Source organism: Dasypus novemcinctus, chromosome 17 (assembly GCF_030445035.2).
Source record: "Dasypus novemcinctus isolate mDasNov1 chromosome 17, mDasNov1.1.hap2, whole genome shotgun sequence".
In the NCBI taxonomy this organism is placed as follows: domain Eukaryota; kingdom Metazoa; phylum Chordata; class Mammalia; order Cingulata; family Dasypodidae; genus Dasypus; species Dasypus novemcinctus.
This window is the reverse complement of record NC_080689.1, coordinates 43,872,927-43,890,614: the sequence shown is the minus strand read 5'-3', so window position 1 is coordinate 43,890,614 and position 17,688 is coordinate 43,872,927. Positions and strand designations below refer to the sequence as shown.

The 17,688-nt window shown below is 38.4% G+C and overlaps 1 protein-coding gene across 2 annotated transcripts in view; it reads right to left on the bottom strand.

Annotated features, from left to right (window-relative positions):
* EML6 (EMAP like 6) overlaps positions 1 to 17,688 on the bottom strand; it is a 299,274-nt gene that overhangs the window by 84,213 nt on the left and 197,373 nt on the right. For both annotated transcript variants that reach the window (XM_058278574.2, XM_058278575.2), the window contains exons 11-16: positions 16,682 to 16,849; positions 15,210 to 15,316; positions 12,346 to 12,464; positions 10,178 to 10,364; positions 7,722 to 7,827; positions 271 to 364 (exon numbers count right to left, since the gene is read on the bottom strand). In XM_058278574.2, coding sequence (XP_058134557.1) covers positions 271 to 364; positions 7,722 to 7,827; positions 10,178 to 10,364; positions 12,346 to 12,464; positions 15,210 to 15,316; positions 16,682 to 16,849 — 781 coding nt within the window. The remainder of the gene's footprint in view (positions 1 to 270; positions 365 to 7,721; positions 7,828 to 10,177; positions 10,365 to 12,345; positions 12,465 to 15,209; positions 15,317 to 16,681; positions 16,850 to 17,688) is intronic.

Genomic DNA, 17,688 nt, shown 5'->3' with positions numbered 1-17,688 from the left:
ATAGATAGTACATATATTACTAAAAGCAAAGTGATGAATAATTGTCTGGAAAGGATTTCAGAAATTTCCATGTCTCTGCAACAAACATTAACTGCTCTAAGTCAGGTCTGGCACTATGAAATATTACAACATGTTTTCACTTAGGTGTTAAGCTTTCTACGTAAATTTCATCTGAGTTTGACAATGAAATGGTGTAAGAAAGTGAAAACCATAAACCTTTACTGAACATTTACAGCAACAGGACACATTAAGGTTTCTACAGCTTCTTACCTTGTTGTGGCTATCTTTTCTCCCTTTTTCCAGTCCCAAAATACGATACTGTGAAAATCATCTAAACCAATGGACACCAGAAATTTTCCATCGGCTGTATGGAAATAACACAAATGTCAAGTAACTCATTTCTTCAGTGACAAATGAGAACGCTATGTACACTCAAAAGAGGAACAAGAAACTGACCATAAGATTCTTTAGGCTCAAATATTTTAGAAATATCATATACAAAAGGCATTTTATTGAATGGCATGCAGGCCTCAGAGTGGGCTGTTAAAGAAACCCAGCACTAGAGTCTGAGGTGCAGGACTATGAGGGAGCCCTCAGGTGAGTCACTAAAACCATGGTTATTTTGTGGCAGACAAATCTCATGACACTTACTGGAAGAGCTATTTGGCTTTGTGACCCTATGTCTATTTTCAGGACTAAAAAAATTGGGTTCAGTTTAATCCTCTAAGATAAGAGCATTATAGAAACTTTCAAAAGATGATTGTACAATTAAATAAGGAATTTTTAACCCCCCTATTTCAAAAGTAGTATACTTGTTATAGAACATTTAAAAAATATAAAGAAAAGAATATTTTAAAACACCCAAATATCTGAGCCTACATTTGCTATATATATCCACCAGATTTATTTTTCTGAACATAAATTTGCTTTTGAAAAACAAAACAGGGTCATACTTAACAATCTATCATCTAATCTTTTTTTCACTTATATTTTCCTCAGTAAATATTCTTTTACAATATTATCAATGATGGGAAATGGATGTGGCTCAAACAATTGGGCTCCTGTCTACCATACAGGAGGTCCAGGGTTCAATGCCCAAGGCCTCCTGGTGAGGGTGAGTTGGCCCACACCGAGGGCTGGTCCATGCAGGGGTGCTGGCCTGAGCAGAGAGCTAGCTCGGTGAGATGATGCAACAAAAAGAGACACAGAGGAGAGACAATAAGAGACACAGTAGACCAGGTAGCTGAGGTGGTACAAGAGACTGAGTATCTCTCTCCCACTCAGGAAGGTCCCAGGATCAGTTCCCAGTGCTGCCTAAAGAGAAGACAAGCAGACACAGAAGAATACATAGCGAATGGACACAGAGAGCAGACAGCGAGCACAAAATGGGGTCGGGGGCGGGGAGGGGGTAAATAATTAAATCTTTAAAAAAATATATCAATGACTTCTATAATTTTTTCATCCATTTCTCTACTATCAGACATTTAGATGGTCTTCAAAGAAATTAAAAATATATATTGCATGCCATACAAAATTTGAAATGAAAACAATTATAATAATATGCCTCATCCTTTCAAAACATAAGAAGAGGTATGTCAATCAGTCTTTGCTGCCTCCTTACACACCCAGATTTAAAGAAGCATCTCTGGGGAAACGGACTTGGCCCAGTGGTTAGGGCGTCCGTCTACCACACGGGAGGTCTGCAGTTCAAACCCCGGGCCTCCTTGACCTGTGTGCAGCTGGCCCATGCGCAGTGCTGATGCGCGCAAGGAGTGCCCTGCCACGTAGGGGTGTCCCCGCGTGCGTAGGGGAGCCCCACGCGCAAGGACTGCGCCCCGTAAGGAGAGCCGCCCAGCGTGAAAAGAAAGTGCAGCCTGCCCAGGAATGGTGCCGCCCACACTTCCCGTGCCGCTGACAACAGCAGAAGCGGACAAAGAAACAAGACGCAGCAAACAGACACAGAGAACAGACAACTGGGGGAGTGGGGGAAATTAAAGAAATAAATAAATCTTTAAAAATAAATAAATAAATAAAGAAGCATCTCTAGTCAGTAATTCTACCCTAGCTGCACAGTTGCTAGGAGACAGGCTGTGAGCATGTTCGTCTGTCAGTTCAGTGGGGTCTCTGCTCTGATTATGAAGGGCCATCCATGAAGGTAAAGAAACACAAGAATGTGATAAACTGCTCCCCCAAGCCCACTTGGGCTCTCAAATGCTGCTTTCAAAGGCAGACCTGAGATAGACATCAAATTAGGGTTGCCAGATGAAAGAAAGCCCAGTTAAATGGGAATTTCAGAAAAGCAAAAAATAGTTTCATAGTACAAGTGTGACCCGAGCAATATTTGTACATATACTGCATGCTTATACTAAAAATTATTCATTGTTTATTTGAAATTCAATATAACTAGGCCTCCTGTATTTTTATTTGTGAAATCTGGCAACCTTACCCCAAATGCTCACTGATGCCCAATGCTGAGTGCCCTAACTTGGTACAGAGATCCTCCCCAACTGGCTGGGAAAGGTGGTCTGTTCCTTTCCTGGAGGAAGGAAGGGAGAAAGGGAAAGGAGTAACCTGGTTTAAAGCAAATCCTTCCCAATCCTCAGTTATTACTGAGTATGAGTCAACAATTTGCAAGTTGGTAACCCTTTTAGGCTACTGGGTTACAGTATTAGATGAAGACATTAACACTTTCCTAGAGGGTTAAATCACCACCAGGCAATTATTGTAAAGAAATCATATCTTTTGAGAATCACAATTAATGATAGCGATTATGCTTAAATGTTACCAAACTTTAAATTGGGCAGTCTCTTTTTTGTGTGTGTGTGTGTGCATTTGGGAGAATGGACTGGTAATGCCTTCCTATTTATTACCAAAATGATTTCTTTTACATATCTCTTGTTTTGGACTGGTTATGTTTCTATATTAATATGATTCTGTACTTGGTGATTTTATTTTTATTGGTGTTTTCTCTCTTTCTTTTTAGAAAACAAGCCCTTTCCAGGCAGTAATGATACCATGTTTACTTTGTGATGCTCCCATTGAGCTGGTTTTCAGTGGATGTTGAAGATCCATTGAGGAGGAGGAGGAAGATAAAGATGGAATATCCCTATGGATGGTATGAAGGGAAAAGGAATGCACTATCTGATAAAGCTATAAAAATTCTAACTAAATTTTTAAATTTTATTTAATTTTACTTATCAGTCCTTTCTAAAACACTACACACACATGCAATGTCTCTTTTTTGCATTCATTAATCCTCTATTTTATATTTGCTTTGGAATTGACATAGCTATATTAGTATGTCCTTCTTGGAATGTAAGCATCCACACATTTTTAAAATGATAGTTTTTAAAGTTTTGCATTTTAAAGAAAGACCTTAGAGTATACGGATTTTTTTTTTTTTTTTTTTTGCTTCTTTACACTAGAATTTCTGCACAGTCCCATCAGCTTGTTCTCACAATTAGACCATCTTTCTGCTCCCAGTAAGAGTGACTGTGAGTAGCAAAGGAAGAGGAAGTACAAAACTAGGGGCACCTTAGCAACCATAATGCTTCCTAGGGATGGTGACTTTTTCTTGAATTCCACAGATATACACTATTTCTGCATGTCACACCTTTTGGAAATGTAATTGGGAACATTTTAATTTTTTCCCAGTTTTCATTTCCCCTATAGAGAAGCTTGACCTCAATTTGGAAAAGTCATTGTTTCCTGACCAATTAGGTGGACTTTCTGATTTTCAGTTGTTTAGAATCTAGGTAATGTCCTTTTAAATCTTTCCAGTCACAGTGTATATTAATAATGGATGTTTTGTGACATAGTACAGAAATAATTCTAAGGCATTTAATGTCAACAGTAAAGGGCAAATTAGAAAGAGAAAATTTTTACTCAGGCAATTACTGATCCCCTATTCAGGGTTCATAAAAAATGAATAGGTTTTCTGAGTTAAACACATTAATCAAGTTAGTCTTAGAGGTGCCCTTGTGGAAATTAGTATAATTCCATCAAGGTTTTTAAGAAACAAGTAGGTAATATTTAGATCAGAAAATATTTATATGGCTGAACTTTTCTCTATTTATGTGGAAGCAATTTCCTTACTGCAAGCACAAACAAAAAGATGACTCCATTTTCACAAAGTTAAAGTACTGGTCAATTAAGTGAGATAATATAAATCCATTCCTTCTTGTCTGCATAATCCAGAGTTATGGCTCATGTTGTGAGAAATGTTTTTGATTAGCAATCTTCTTTTTGCTTTTAGAAAAGTGGCAGGAATAGATTGATACAAATCCCTATATATAATTGTTTTTTTGTTGTCTAATTTGCACATCATTCGTCTACTTTATATTTCCAGGATAATTTCTATGTCTCTAATAAGAGGTAAGTGTACTATTAGTAGGAGTCCATGATGCTCCCCCACAGTGAGTGGATTCTTAGGAGACAGGTGGGCCTGGGGCTGCTGAGGGACACAGACGGGGTGCTGAGGAACACCAACTAGAGAGCAGCCAGCCCCTGTTTAGAGGGTTGAACAGGGAGCTCGAAACGGGGATTTTGTCTTAAATATACTCACTTTTCTATCAGTTTCCAATTGGAAGCTATAGTAAAATAGCTCCTGCTGCTACTTTAGATAAGCGAGTGCTTCAGGGCTGTTCTGGACACGGATCTATTTTCTTTGGGGCCTGTTCCACGGGGCAGCCTCCACACACCACCACACCCACTCCTCATTTATACTGGAGAACGAGAGGGACAGCTGGAGGGAGTGGGGAGGTAGGCAAGCATGACGAGTGGTACAGCTATGATTCTCCTGGGCAAAGTTCCCACGGAACTCATGGGGGGGCAGGAGCAGAGAAGGCACGAGCCCCTGGGACAGACTGCTCCCAGCACACCTCCTGCCAGCTCAGCAGCCCTCGCTGAGTGGCTAAACCCCTGGACGAAGGGCTGGGAGTCCTGACTTCTAGCCCTGGATCTGCCATTGTGACTTTAAATCCGGAACATACCATTGTTCTTGGTCTATAAAGCAGTGCAGAGGTTTGTCTAAGACCAGTTATTGTATTATTAAAGTACTATGAATAGAAATTAAGCAAAAGTGGCCTCAGCTCACACCTTCAGGACACACCATAGGGACCACAAAGATAATCAACCATCACAACTCATCTGTATGGATTCATGTCAAACACAATAGATTTTAGTGACAGTTTTCCATAAAAGGTCCTTAATCTTAATGTTTTCTAAAACTATCAGCTAGATTCCTGAGATAAAATGTAATTTTCCACAATCAAAAAATAACATATTTAGCTGAAATGGACTCTTTCCTAGTGATTGTTATCTGAAGGATAGAGAATGTATTAAAACTGAAATGCCCTTCTTATACAGAAAATACCTCACATCTGAGAACTTCTTTATTTGCCCAAGATGGAAATGGAAAGCAATAACAGAATCAGCTTCCCCACCTCTTCCTAAAGTATCTGTTTTTACCATCCCAGCAATGATCCGAAGGGCTGTCTTGCCTGGGAAAGATTTCTATACTCACTTAACTAAAAAGCCCAGAAGAGATGTGAGCTCTCTGGAATGCAGAGAATAGATTATTGGATACCAATTTATTGCTACCAGCTTCTCTCCTAATTAATGCTTTTGCCTAACACTCTGCCAATCCATTCCTCTAAAAGTATTTAAATAACATGAGTTAATTCTTTGGATTCTTCTAAATTTGAAAACCATTTTATATTTGGATATTTATATTTATATATTTCTATTTTACCCTGCCACACTATTTACATGCTGAAATACATATAAAGATTTTCAGCCAAAATCAGGGAATAGATGCTATCTTGGGTTTTATATTTTCTCTTTTTCTTAGCTTGATACATAGAGATGTGTAGGAAATACTCATACTCCATATACTTGTGATTTTGAATTAAAGCTTTACTATACATTACCTAATTGTTTGCTAGAATTATTGACTCAATTGTCAATGTCCCCCAAAATATGGGTATATTGGATTCTCCATAATCCTGTAAACATTTAGGTTTTATTATTTCTATTTATTTTTGCTACTTTAATGACTTTCTTACCACTCTTCTAAAACATACATATTAATATAATTTCTACATTAAGTATCCTTACACGTATTTGTTAGCAAATGTAATTTTAAGAAAAGAGTATTTCAGCCACTGAGTGGAACAATGAAAAAAAAAAAGCCCAAATGAAATGCATCGACATCTTTGGGACAGAACCATATTTGAGCTTAAAACATAGTTTCCTTTTAAACTTACTGCTTTATCAAGACACATGGCCACCTTTTTAAACATTACATGAACTTTAGGACCTTGCATTCACTGTTTATCGGGCTTCCAACTCGCACATGCTAAGACAAGCAGTTCTCTGTCTCTTGACACTAGCGCCTTCTCCTACCCCCGTCCCCACCAGGGTAAGGTTTGTACTTTTAGTGTTGGTTATTACTAATTCAATACCTTTTAACACGTATATAACAACTCACATTTGCACAGTAATTTACAGTATGTGAGAATGTGCATGTTACCGAAAAATAAACAAATAAAACCTGCACCATGTTATCTTGATCAGGGAATAGATAAAGGCAATTTTCACCTAAGCATGGATTACAACGGGAAATTCTTGTAGTAACAGAGAGAGGCGAGACATAGTGCATTAAGCAAAGCCTCATTCATTCATTCAACAGTCTGTGAGTAGCTTCCATGTGCACAGCACTTAGTCCGTGCAGCAGGGAACACAGATGGGCTCTACTGCCCACCAAGGTTACTGAATGTGAGGGCATATGAGCTGATGACAAAACTCTAGTACCATATGGGCTCTTACCGGTACCATGACGCAATGATAATAAGGGATGAAGGGAGGCAGAAGAAGGGGAAGTATAAGAGGGAAGGACATATGAGAGAGACTGGAGTTGTAGAGTCATGGGGTTTAGTGATACTATTATACTCACTGCACAAATTAAACATGTATATGGAATTTAGAAAAAGGAAGTTATAGAATCTGCTCTCTGCAGAAAGTTTAGGACTCTTCTTTCTGCAGATCTAATTCCCAAAGTGTGGATTATTAAATATTTCTAGGAGAAACACCTTTTGTGATAGGTCCTCACTCTCAACTTCTAGCTTAAACTTCTAGCTTAAAGAAACAGCCTTCCTCTAAAGAAAATGATGTCCATCAGCTAGCATTTTTTTAGTGTTGGGTTCTAATTTTAAGTTAGGGAGTTGAACACTTTGGTTCTATTTTTCAATATGAAATTTATTTTCAAACACCAATGTTGTCAAGCGACCCTTCACAGAGACTGTGGCTTTCCCTCTGGTTGTTTATATTTTAAATTGGAAGTGATGTGCTTCCACTTATTTGGAGAGATGAAAATTGATGTTCTGAGTCACTGGTAGACATTTGCAACTAAGTCTTTCAACAGCAACAGCTGCTCTGGATTTCAAATTGCTCAAGCAAATGCAGAACTCAGTGTGAGCTCTGGTAATGACTTGGGAAGAGGAAATGAGGAGGATGAGGAAAGGAGATATAATTGAAAGGCCACATTTTTTAATGAGACGGTCACATACGTAATTGCCAGTCTAAGATTGGGAAGCTGACATACACAGAACTTACCTCATTACAAACAGAACTCAGCAAAACACGAGCAAGTTAAAAGGACAAAAACCCTAACTAAAGGCAGAGCCATCTGTCAATGACTCCAGCGAAAAGGAAGAGCATACCTGAAAAATCAAGTGCACACACTCCTCTCTGATGTTGTCCTTTCAATAATGATAAACATTTTAGAGTTTGGGTGTCCCACACATGAATAGCAGCATCTCTTCCAACCTTAAATAACAGAGTGAGTGTTATTCAACACATATAAATATAATGAGGATGCTTTTGTTCCTTAGAATCAAGCACTGCACAGAATCAAACACACATTATTTGGAGAGCAGGAAGAGCCCTCAAACCATTTAATTCAACTCCATTATTTTCCAGATGAGGGAACTGAGGCACAAAGAGCATGGCTGCCAGTTAAGGGACTTTTAAGACTAATTCAAACATCTACTGAGCTTTGTTTTTGTCTGTTATTTCTACCTTTCCATTCCCCGCCTTCTCAACTCCAACATGATTTCACTTCTCAGGCAAGAAAGCCACCCGTATGTGTCATAGCATCATCTGCAGAGTTCTTGTCTCCATGTCAATTATTTTACCCAACTCAGGAGGGCCTGGCCCTACTCCTCCCCCAAGGAAATGACAGTTTTATGGCTTAACTATCTGTCAAAAAGGTGGATTCTTCTCAAAGGGCACTCTACCACACTAATTCTGGACAATATGGAAAATCATAATAGCAAATGGTTCTTCTCATTTAGAGAACACATAGGAAAAAGTCATTGGGCATGATGCCTCTACCAGGGATATAAAGCCATGTGCAAACTGAGTGGAGCCTGGCCAATCCCTGTGCAGGTCCATGGAGGCCCAGCTACCCTTGGAGTGGCTTTGGCATACTGGTTTGTCATCAGTTTGCCTTTCATCAATTATGGCATACAGTACAGTGTCTCCTCAGGTGTTTATGCAAAGAAACACTCTCTAGTTTTTCTTTCAAAGGAAGGTTATTAAATAGCCATTAACCAAGCATTATTTGCTTTTAAGAAAGACAAAAAAATAAGGGCAAGTGAAAAGGCTAAGTGATGATCAATTACACATAAAACTACATGGTCTAATTTGCTGTAGAGTGGCAGAAAACCAGTGTATTAGCCAGTGGCACTTACCTTTTGGGGGACTATAATCCTTTTACAAATGTATATAAGCTATGAACCCTTCTACCTCAAAATGCACATTTCTGGGAGTTGGCTTCCTTTATGCCATTGATTTCATCCATTGATCCCACATACCTCAGATTATAAACCCCATTCAAAGGCTTCTACCACCTGTATGTTGCATCCCAGAAAGAGTCAGGGTTTAGTTGTGTCATGTTAACCTATGAACCTCATGCTAAAACAGTTTTTCTTGTATTTTGCCACACAGATATTGAGCATGATTTGAAGTACTACATGCAGTTAAAAAACCCACGATACGGAAGCGGACTTGGCCCAGTGGTTAGGGCGTCCGTCTACCACACGGTTCAAACCGTGGGCCTCCTTGACCCATGTGGAGCTGGCCCATGCGCAACGCTGATGTGCACAAGGAGTACAAAGGTGTCTCTGCGTAGGGGAGTCCCACAGGCAAGGAGTGCACCCCGTAAGGAGAGCTGCCCAGCACGAAAGAAAGTGCAGCCTGCCTAAGAATGGCGCCCCTCACACAGAGAGCTGACACAACAAGATGACACAACAAAAAGAAAGACAGATTCCCGTGCCGCGGACAAAGAAGACAACGCAGCAAATAGACACAGAGAACAGACAACTGGGGTGGCTGGGCGGTGGGGGTGGGGGTGGGGAGAAATAAATAAATAAATCTTAAAAAAAAAATCCATGATAAAATGGAAAAAATTATAAGAAAACAGTATAAAGTTGAAAAAAAGTTTTGCAAATAAGAAAATAAACCTGAGTTTAACAGATTCTTTCTTCACTAACAAGGTCTTTATCCCTTTCTTCTTATCATCTCCAAATGACTGAGCAGAGGGTCTCTACTCTGTATTGGGTAGTTTTTAAATTATAGACTCAATCTAAAGTCTAGACATTCCTAAAAGTGTTCAAATAAAATTTAGTTTCTTTTCAAGGCTAAAATATAAGATAATAAAATAGTCAAAATTCACATGACTTTAGTTTTTACAAAAATACTGTACACTAGATGCTATATTTGTATTTTAAAAAATGGTTCATTCAATAAACATTTACTGAGTACCTAGGATGCATGAAGCAATGGTTTTAGAGTGATTTGGAAAATATATAAAGACTTGCATTACTTTAATTTTAGCTAGTTCCATTTACAGATCTCATCATTTCAAGATAAGAATTCTTCCGGTTTCCCAATAGTGCTAGAAGACATTGGTTCATTCTCCCATCATGAAACAATCCAGTATTCACTGAATCTTCAGCTTCCTGCCTCACCTTTACTTCTACTGAGTCTTCTTAAATTTCTAATATGTAAACTGGATTAAAAATTAAATGCTCCCTGCTTTCTCTTTGGCTATGCCAAGAGAGATACATACCTGCCCAGTGGCCACGTGATCCTTGTAGGAGAGAGAGAAACATACCTGTCCGGTGGCCACGTAATCCTTTACTGGATGGATGGTCAGGCTAAGAATGTCATCATCGTGCCCCAGGTACAGCCTCTGGGAGTGTTGCTGCCTGTTGTACACAACAGCAACTGCGGCAATGTGGTAGACTACTTCTCCAGCTTGTGTGTAGAACAGATTGTTTCTACAGTCGTAGCCTCTATAACTGAAGCACAGGTCCATGAAACACAGCAGTTGAAAAGAGAGAGAATGAGTAGAGAGGGAATGAAGCTACCATGTTGACATGGAAGTGCACAGGTCAAACCTAAGACTCTCCATAGTCACCTAGAACAGGGATCTTCTCCAAGCCACAAGGACCTCGGAGGGCATGTGCTGCATCTCCACGGGGCACACAACACTGATAATTTTAACAGACTCTGTTTCCAGCTCCTCAACTACTCCTACATGCCCCGTCTTAAAAACCATCAGTCAGAACTTTCTGTGATGAGGTACTGGTTCTCCTTTTCCACTGCTCTTTTCACAATCACTTCCTCCCACTTTAGGAAGGCATTCCTCTTTGCCTGGAATCTTACTGTAGTGTATTACCCTGGGTTGTAAAACTGTCCAGGTTCAAAACAGAGGGACAGTTCAAAACACAAGTATGGATACTGAAAGTGAAAAACTCTAATGGTTGGGTAAGGAATCCTTTGCAAATCAGTAATTTCCAATTCTTTGCCTTTAATAAAACTGGAAACTTAATTATCCAGTTGATAGATTATTAAACTATCTTTTTTTGATTATATCAAAGTCAAAATGTGTTTTCTTTTGGTCTGTAACTCAGAAGGAGTTTGAATAATTGCATAATATTGCTATAACAAAACTGATTCCATTCTCAGGTACTAACTTATGGGAATACTCTTTCTCAGTGCTTTCATCTATAAAAAAATGGAAAATGGGAATAGACATGATGCTAAATTCTGCCACATTCTAGCAATAGTAATACTCATTAAAAAAAATCCACTTTATTAAAAGAATTTCCAAGAAAATTTTTCTATGGTTAATAATTGTTTATCCAAATTTATAATATATTTATGTTGATTTGGTCAATTGTGTGCTACTAATAAATTGTCACAAAGATTTGATCTACAAATATAGTGCAAGCCACATAGGTAATTTAAATTTTTCTATTGTCACATTAAAAAAAGAAATAAATGAAACTTACTTTAATAACATTTTAACACAAGATATCTAAAATATGTTCATTTCAATAAGTAATCAATGGAAAACATTTTAATGAGATACTTTATATTCTTTTTTTCACTCTAAGTCTTCAAGATTTGGCATGCATTTTATACCAACAGGATATATTAATTCGGACTAAGCACATTTGTATGTACAACAGTTACTGTATTGGACAGTGCAGAGTTAGAGCCTTACAGCCACAAATTTAACCTGAACTTAGAGACATATTTTTACTTGCAGAAGGTATGGTAGGGTGATCAATAGAAGATTTTGCAGCAAAAATAATTATGTTAGGGTAACACTCTGTAAGAGAAGTATAATGAAAATACAAGTTCAAGGTTGATGATGTAAAATGACCTACTGTTATAAAAGTGCTTAGTCATGTATTTTTTAAATGGATGATAGTGGGAATCAAATCTCTATGGCATTTAGGTTCAACTGAATCCATTTAAATGACTGATGCAAGGATTTATCATATACCAGATATTATGTACTTTGCAATAAATTAAACTTTTGGTGAAAACTTTTAGATGTCAACATAAAATGTGCAAGCATGTATATGATTTTATAAAATTCAAAATTATTTTTGGCATATGTGAGCAAAAATTTTGAAGAAAGCTAGAGAACAGAGCAAGGTTTGGAGGGAAAGACGAAGCAGAGATGGTGAGAATGGAATGAGATAGCAAAGCCACGAGCAGCAGTACCATATATATCAGGGAAGTACATGAAATATGAAAAATCTAGAAACAATCACAGTGTGACAGCCACAGAGCATTCATTGAGAAAGCTGGGTGGAGAATCACAGTTAAAATATTAACTGCAGATAAGTAAGTGCACACTGGAGAGAAGCGCCAGCCTGCAGGCCAAGTACCAGAGGAGGCAACCACATTGGCCCGGCGACGGGGCTGGTGGCAAGGTGGGCTCAGTCAGAGAAGACGTGCGAGGTCCTGGGGCAGGCCACCCACCCGTGTATGAACTGGAGTTTCAAGCTGTCCTCAGGAGCCTTTTCTCGTTTGAGGAAGGGCACTGCCTGGTTTTTCTCTTTACTTTGTTGCTTTAGCTGAGGTAGATCTTCTTTGTAAACCTTAAAAGAACAACGGAAACAGTTAGAGACTCCTTTCTTCAGGTTTCAAAAACACCAATATCTTTTTTTTTTTTAATCTCTCTCCCCTCCCCCCCAGTTGTCTGCTCTCTGTGTCCATTCGCTGTCGGTTCTTCTGTGACTGCTTCTATCCTTATCAGCGGCACCAGGAATCTGAGTTTCTTTTTGTTGTGTTATCTTGTTGTGTTAGCTCTCCGTGTGGGCAGCGCCATTCTTGGGCAGGTTGCACTTTCTTTCGTGCTGGGTGGCTCTCCTTCAGGGGTGTACTCCTACTCAGGGGACACCCCTGCGTGGCACGGCACTCCTTGAACGCATCAGAACTGCACATGGGCCAGCTCCACACAGGTCAAGGAGGCCGGGGGTTTGAAATGTGGGCCTCCTATGTGGTAGGTGCACGCCCTATCCATTGGGCCAAGTCCACTTCCCAAAAAAAACACACCAATATCTTGGCATTTCCAGAAAATCTTTCATTGCTTTAGTATGTTTTTGAGAACGTAAGACAAGGGATTGAATTTTACTTTCTTCTAGTGAGCAAAACTCACATCAAACATCTCTTAAATCTTGGGATTTCAAATAATTTTCTTCTTTTATAAAATTTGCTATTATGTTTCTTAGGTAATTTATATCCAGAAAACATGACATTAAGTTGCTGGTAAAAAAGGAAATTATTTAAATTATCAATAAAAATATAAACAAATATTTTGTTATAGTTTATTTGAAGGCAAGACATCTCTTGATGATTCTGACATTTGTAAAATGTGAAGCTCATGAATAGTGATGATTTTTTCTAGAACTGCTCTTTGGAATTATCTTCCTTTCATTGTCTCATGTGTCTTGATGGAAGCTTGGAATATCATTGCTGATTGAGAGGACATTTCCTACAATTTAATTTAAATGTACATAAAAATCAGTCTTTTGCATACCATATATTTATGCCCTATCAGGAGATGACAGTTTAACACACTGAAATACAATTTATTAATAATTTCTCATCTCCACGAAGGAAAGTTTTTATTTGATCAAACTATAGTACTAAAAAATCATGAAACATCATTATACTAAGGTCCTTGTTTAGGATTTGACATCTATATGTATACCTACATAGACACATATATCTCAATCATTTACTTGACAGCACTGGATTCTAGCCTCAGCATTTCTACTGTTATTTGAACTGGTCTTATAATTTCTGTGGGCCTCCTAGTCCCATCTGAGAGTGGGTGCCTGAGAAGGGGTAACAATCCCCTCAAGAATAACTCAGGAGTATATGAAAAGTTTTGAGTTAAGTCATCAGAGAGAACAGATTCCTTTATTAATATGATTTTATTAATGAAAAACTTTCCAATTAAAGAAACTTGCTATTTCCTCCCTAAATTTTGTTTTGCTTAGATTGTGTTTCTCCTTGCTATCAGGGTAAAAAATAATTATGTCAGTGTAGAAATGATATTTCCAAATTAACAATTTCCTTCCAAGGTATTATTTTTAGTAGCTGTATTAAATAATATATTGTATCAATAAACAGTCAAGCTAATTTAGCCACAAAATTGATGCAAATCATCAGTGTGACTACTTTTGTACTAGTCCCATTTTCTAAATACTGAATCAATGAGTAACAAGTATGGGCTGAAAAAAAATGTAATCACCTGAAAAGCAGTAAATTCAGTGTTTTCATATAGAGGCAAAGCCAAACGGTGCATACAGCATGTGCTTTGGAGAGAAATCCAGATCTGCATTCTTTTTGTAATACTGCAGGCTGCGTGGATATGGGCACAGTATTTAACCTCTCAGAGTTATTAGGGGCTGGACTGTGTGCAACTGCAGGATCTGGCCCATAGAGACACAATACACAGTAGCTGCCATAGGCCAACACTGCAAGTCTACATGGGCAACACTGACAGTTGATGTGTCTGAATTCTGAAACCCTGTCACCCGGTGCCCATGAACAGAATCTGCTTTACATAGCTATGTTAAATGACAAGGAAGAAAACACAACCCCTGTTGTTACTGCAATAACTATGCAATATGTGTCGATTCCTCTGAACAATTGCTCTCTTTTTCTCACACAATTTTTTTTTTAAGGTGCTATTGGGGATCGAACCTGAGACCTCGTATATGGGAAGCAGGCACTCAACTACTTACTTGTGCTATATCCACTCCCTCACATTCACAAATGCTAAAATGAAAAGTGCTTTTTAAAAAATTGAACCCAGTTTGTATGTAATTGCTCAGCTTTTCCACTAGAGATGATTTCTGACTGAAGAGATAGTGTACAATGTATTGAGGATTTAATTAAATGGATAGTGGTCATGAGAAGTTTAGAGAGAAACCAGAGAATAGCTCACAGGCAAACTATCATGTCTCCCAGTTCTAGTCTATCTGTCTTATAAAAAAACAAAGAGTATGTGTTTTAATGATCTGCTAAGAAAATGAAAAATCTTGTCACTTACTTGCACAAGATAACTGCAAAAAGTTTAGAAGCTCTAGCGAGGCAGAAACCCCCCAAAATGTCACTGGTTCAGTTTTGAAACCCTGCTACTTTATTTAAAAATTGAAGGCAAATGCTTTATTTTTAACCTGTATTTAAAAGCAGAAACGGACAATTTTCTTTATTTTTCTATTGATATTCCTCTGTAAAAGTAGCAGCCATTTTTAGTGTAATGTCCAAATCTAATAAGATACCTAGGTGGCTGGGTTATGACCCATTTGCTTTATTCCCCTGTTACTGACCTGGCGATCATAATTGATTTGAGTTTCTTGCTCAATATCAGAGTCCAACTCTGGCACATCAGATAAATCTGAATCAGATTCTTCACTGTAGGAATCAGTGCCACCTTCTGCAGAAACACAACCCAAAAGAAATAAGCAAAAATTCTGTGCCCCAATAGCATTTCAGGCTAAAAATAAGTATTTTTTCTATCCTATCAAAGTAAACAAAAAATAAACAACATTGGGTTTTTCATTTAATACTGATTCTTAAAACATCTTTTGTTCTCCCCCTTTCATCTTTTGGTTAAAGTTGAGCCCATTCTCAACGCTGTTCAGGAACATTAACAGACAAGGACAATTTCCCCCCAATGGACTGAACTTATTTCCATATTTCAAAATAGATAACAGATACCTAGGTTTTAAACTTTGCTTTGAAAAATGTAAAAAGGGCAAGTTTTACCAAAATGAAGTTTAAGGCAAGAGGAAATCCAATTCCTCTTTAGCCTTTTAACATGCCACCAAATGCTAGTAATTGTCATGGTCCAAACCTCTGTAGAACCTGCCCTATTAAAAACATTTACTCATGTAGTTTTTCATTTTATCACCTGATCATTCCCACAGACATCACAATGGATGTACATAAAAAGAATGCATATCCATTGATCTAGAACATGGGCCCAATCGTGGACCATTCTTGGAACTCCATTCTGGAGGCAACTTCCATTCCAAAGGCCACCCTGTCATGCTGCAGCCTGACCAACAGATTGACTGTCTCTTGCAGTAGTCCTAAGGGGGCCAAAATGTATACTTTCAGGATATCTTCAAAGGTGAATTCTTAATTTAGGTTGTACCTTTAATTTGTAGCTGGTAGAAACCAAATCCTTTTGAAGGAAATCAGCCAACTGACTCATATTAATTAGTCTCAAAAGGTTTTCTTTTCTTCTTTTAAAATTCACCCCTGCCCCCTACCATGCTGTGTGTGTGCTGGCTTGGAGTTACGTAACCCCAGAAAAACACGTTCTTAATCTCAATTCATTCCTGTGGGTGTGAATCCTCCATAAACAGGACCTTTGGATGGGGTTACTTCAGTTGAGGTGTGGCCCAACTGGATCAGGATGGGTCTCAATCCCATTACTGAAGGCCTTATAAAGAAGGCCACAGACAGAGAAGCCATGGAGAGCCCCTAGAAGGTATTGCCATGTGCTAGGAAAGCCAGGAACCCCAAAGATTGTTGGCCAGTGAGAAGACATAGATCCTGGGAGGAAGCATGACTTGTAGCCTCTGAAACTGTGAGCTGTAAGTTCCTGTTATTAAGCCAACCTATTGTATGACATTTTTTTCACAGCTAGGAAACTAAAACACTGGTTTTACTTTTGTAGGAATGAATTTTTCAAAACTGCTTTAATTCTTTGCCTCCAGAATAGATGCTAAAGCATTCTTTGAAATTTTTATAGAAAAATAAACAGAGGTTGAACAATTATTATTGACTTTACCCTGGGGTGTGGTTTCTAGCATGCCGTTAGTGACACCTTCTGGAATAAATCTCCACTGGAAAACTGAGTGGTCAGCCCCTCCTGTACTTAATACCCACTGAAAGTCATGGGACCAGCGGACGTTTGTAACGTGTGCAGAATGGCCCACATATTTTCTAAATTTGGCTCCTGAAAAGATATTTTTGAAGAGAAAACTAGTTATGCCAAAAATAGCATTCATTCTATTTCATCTCTTTTCATGTTGAGGAATAAAATCTTTACATTAGAAAGCAATCTTCAGTCTTATACATCATAGTAAATAAGGCAAGTGCGCTGAAAGATTCCTCAATGATCCCAGTATGGATAAAGCTAAAAACAGGTCTTAAAATCTTTAGGACTGAACCTTTTCCAAACAACACCCACTGCTTCACTGCTTCTGAAAATAAATGCTAAAGAACAAACGTTTTACACGTTCATATTTGAATACAACATAAAACAGGCAGGACTTTAAAATAGGGAAACAGAAAATTCTAAGGGGAAAAATTGTCGAATTATTGTTTGGGGTCCTGTAGAGGTAGAACTGGGAGGATGATTTCTTTTTTCTCCCTTAAAGTGACTGCTTTATTCAGTAAACACCACCCTGCAGGGAATGGATGCAAAAGGAAAAGCTATTTGGAGTTATATTTGTGGTTGAACATCCCATTCAAGTTGTCAGTGCAGTGTGGCACACAGCCGAATACAGGCAGAGTCAGAAGCAGGGTCCACCTCCTGGAGGCTCACGTGCCAAAGTCTATGAGAGATTAAAGCAGAGTTCTTAACCTTTTTTGTTCCGCAGACCCCTTTGCCAGTTGGGTGAAAACCATGGACCCCTTACTAAGGCCACACTCTACTGCACAATATTTAATGAATATATCATACCTGCACCAACACATCTCCACAAAATTAATTTTTTTAAAAATTCAATTCAAGGTCACAGACTCCTGGTTAAGAACCCCCGGATTAAAGGGAGCCACAAAGCACTTCATTTC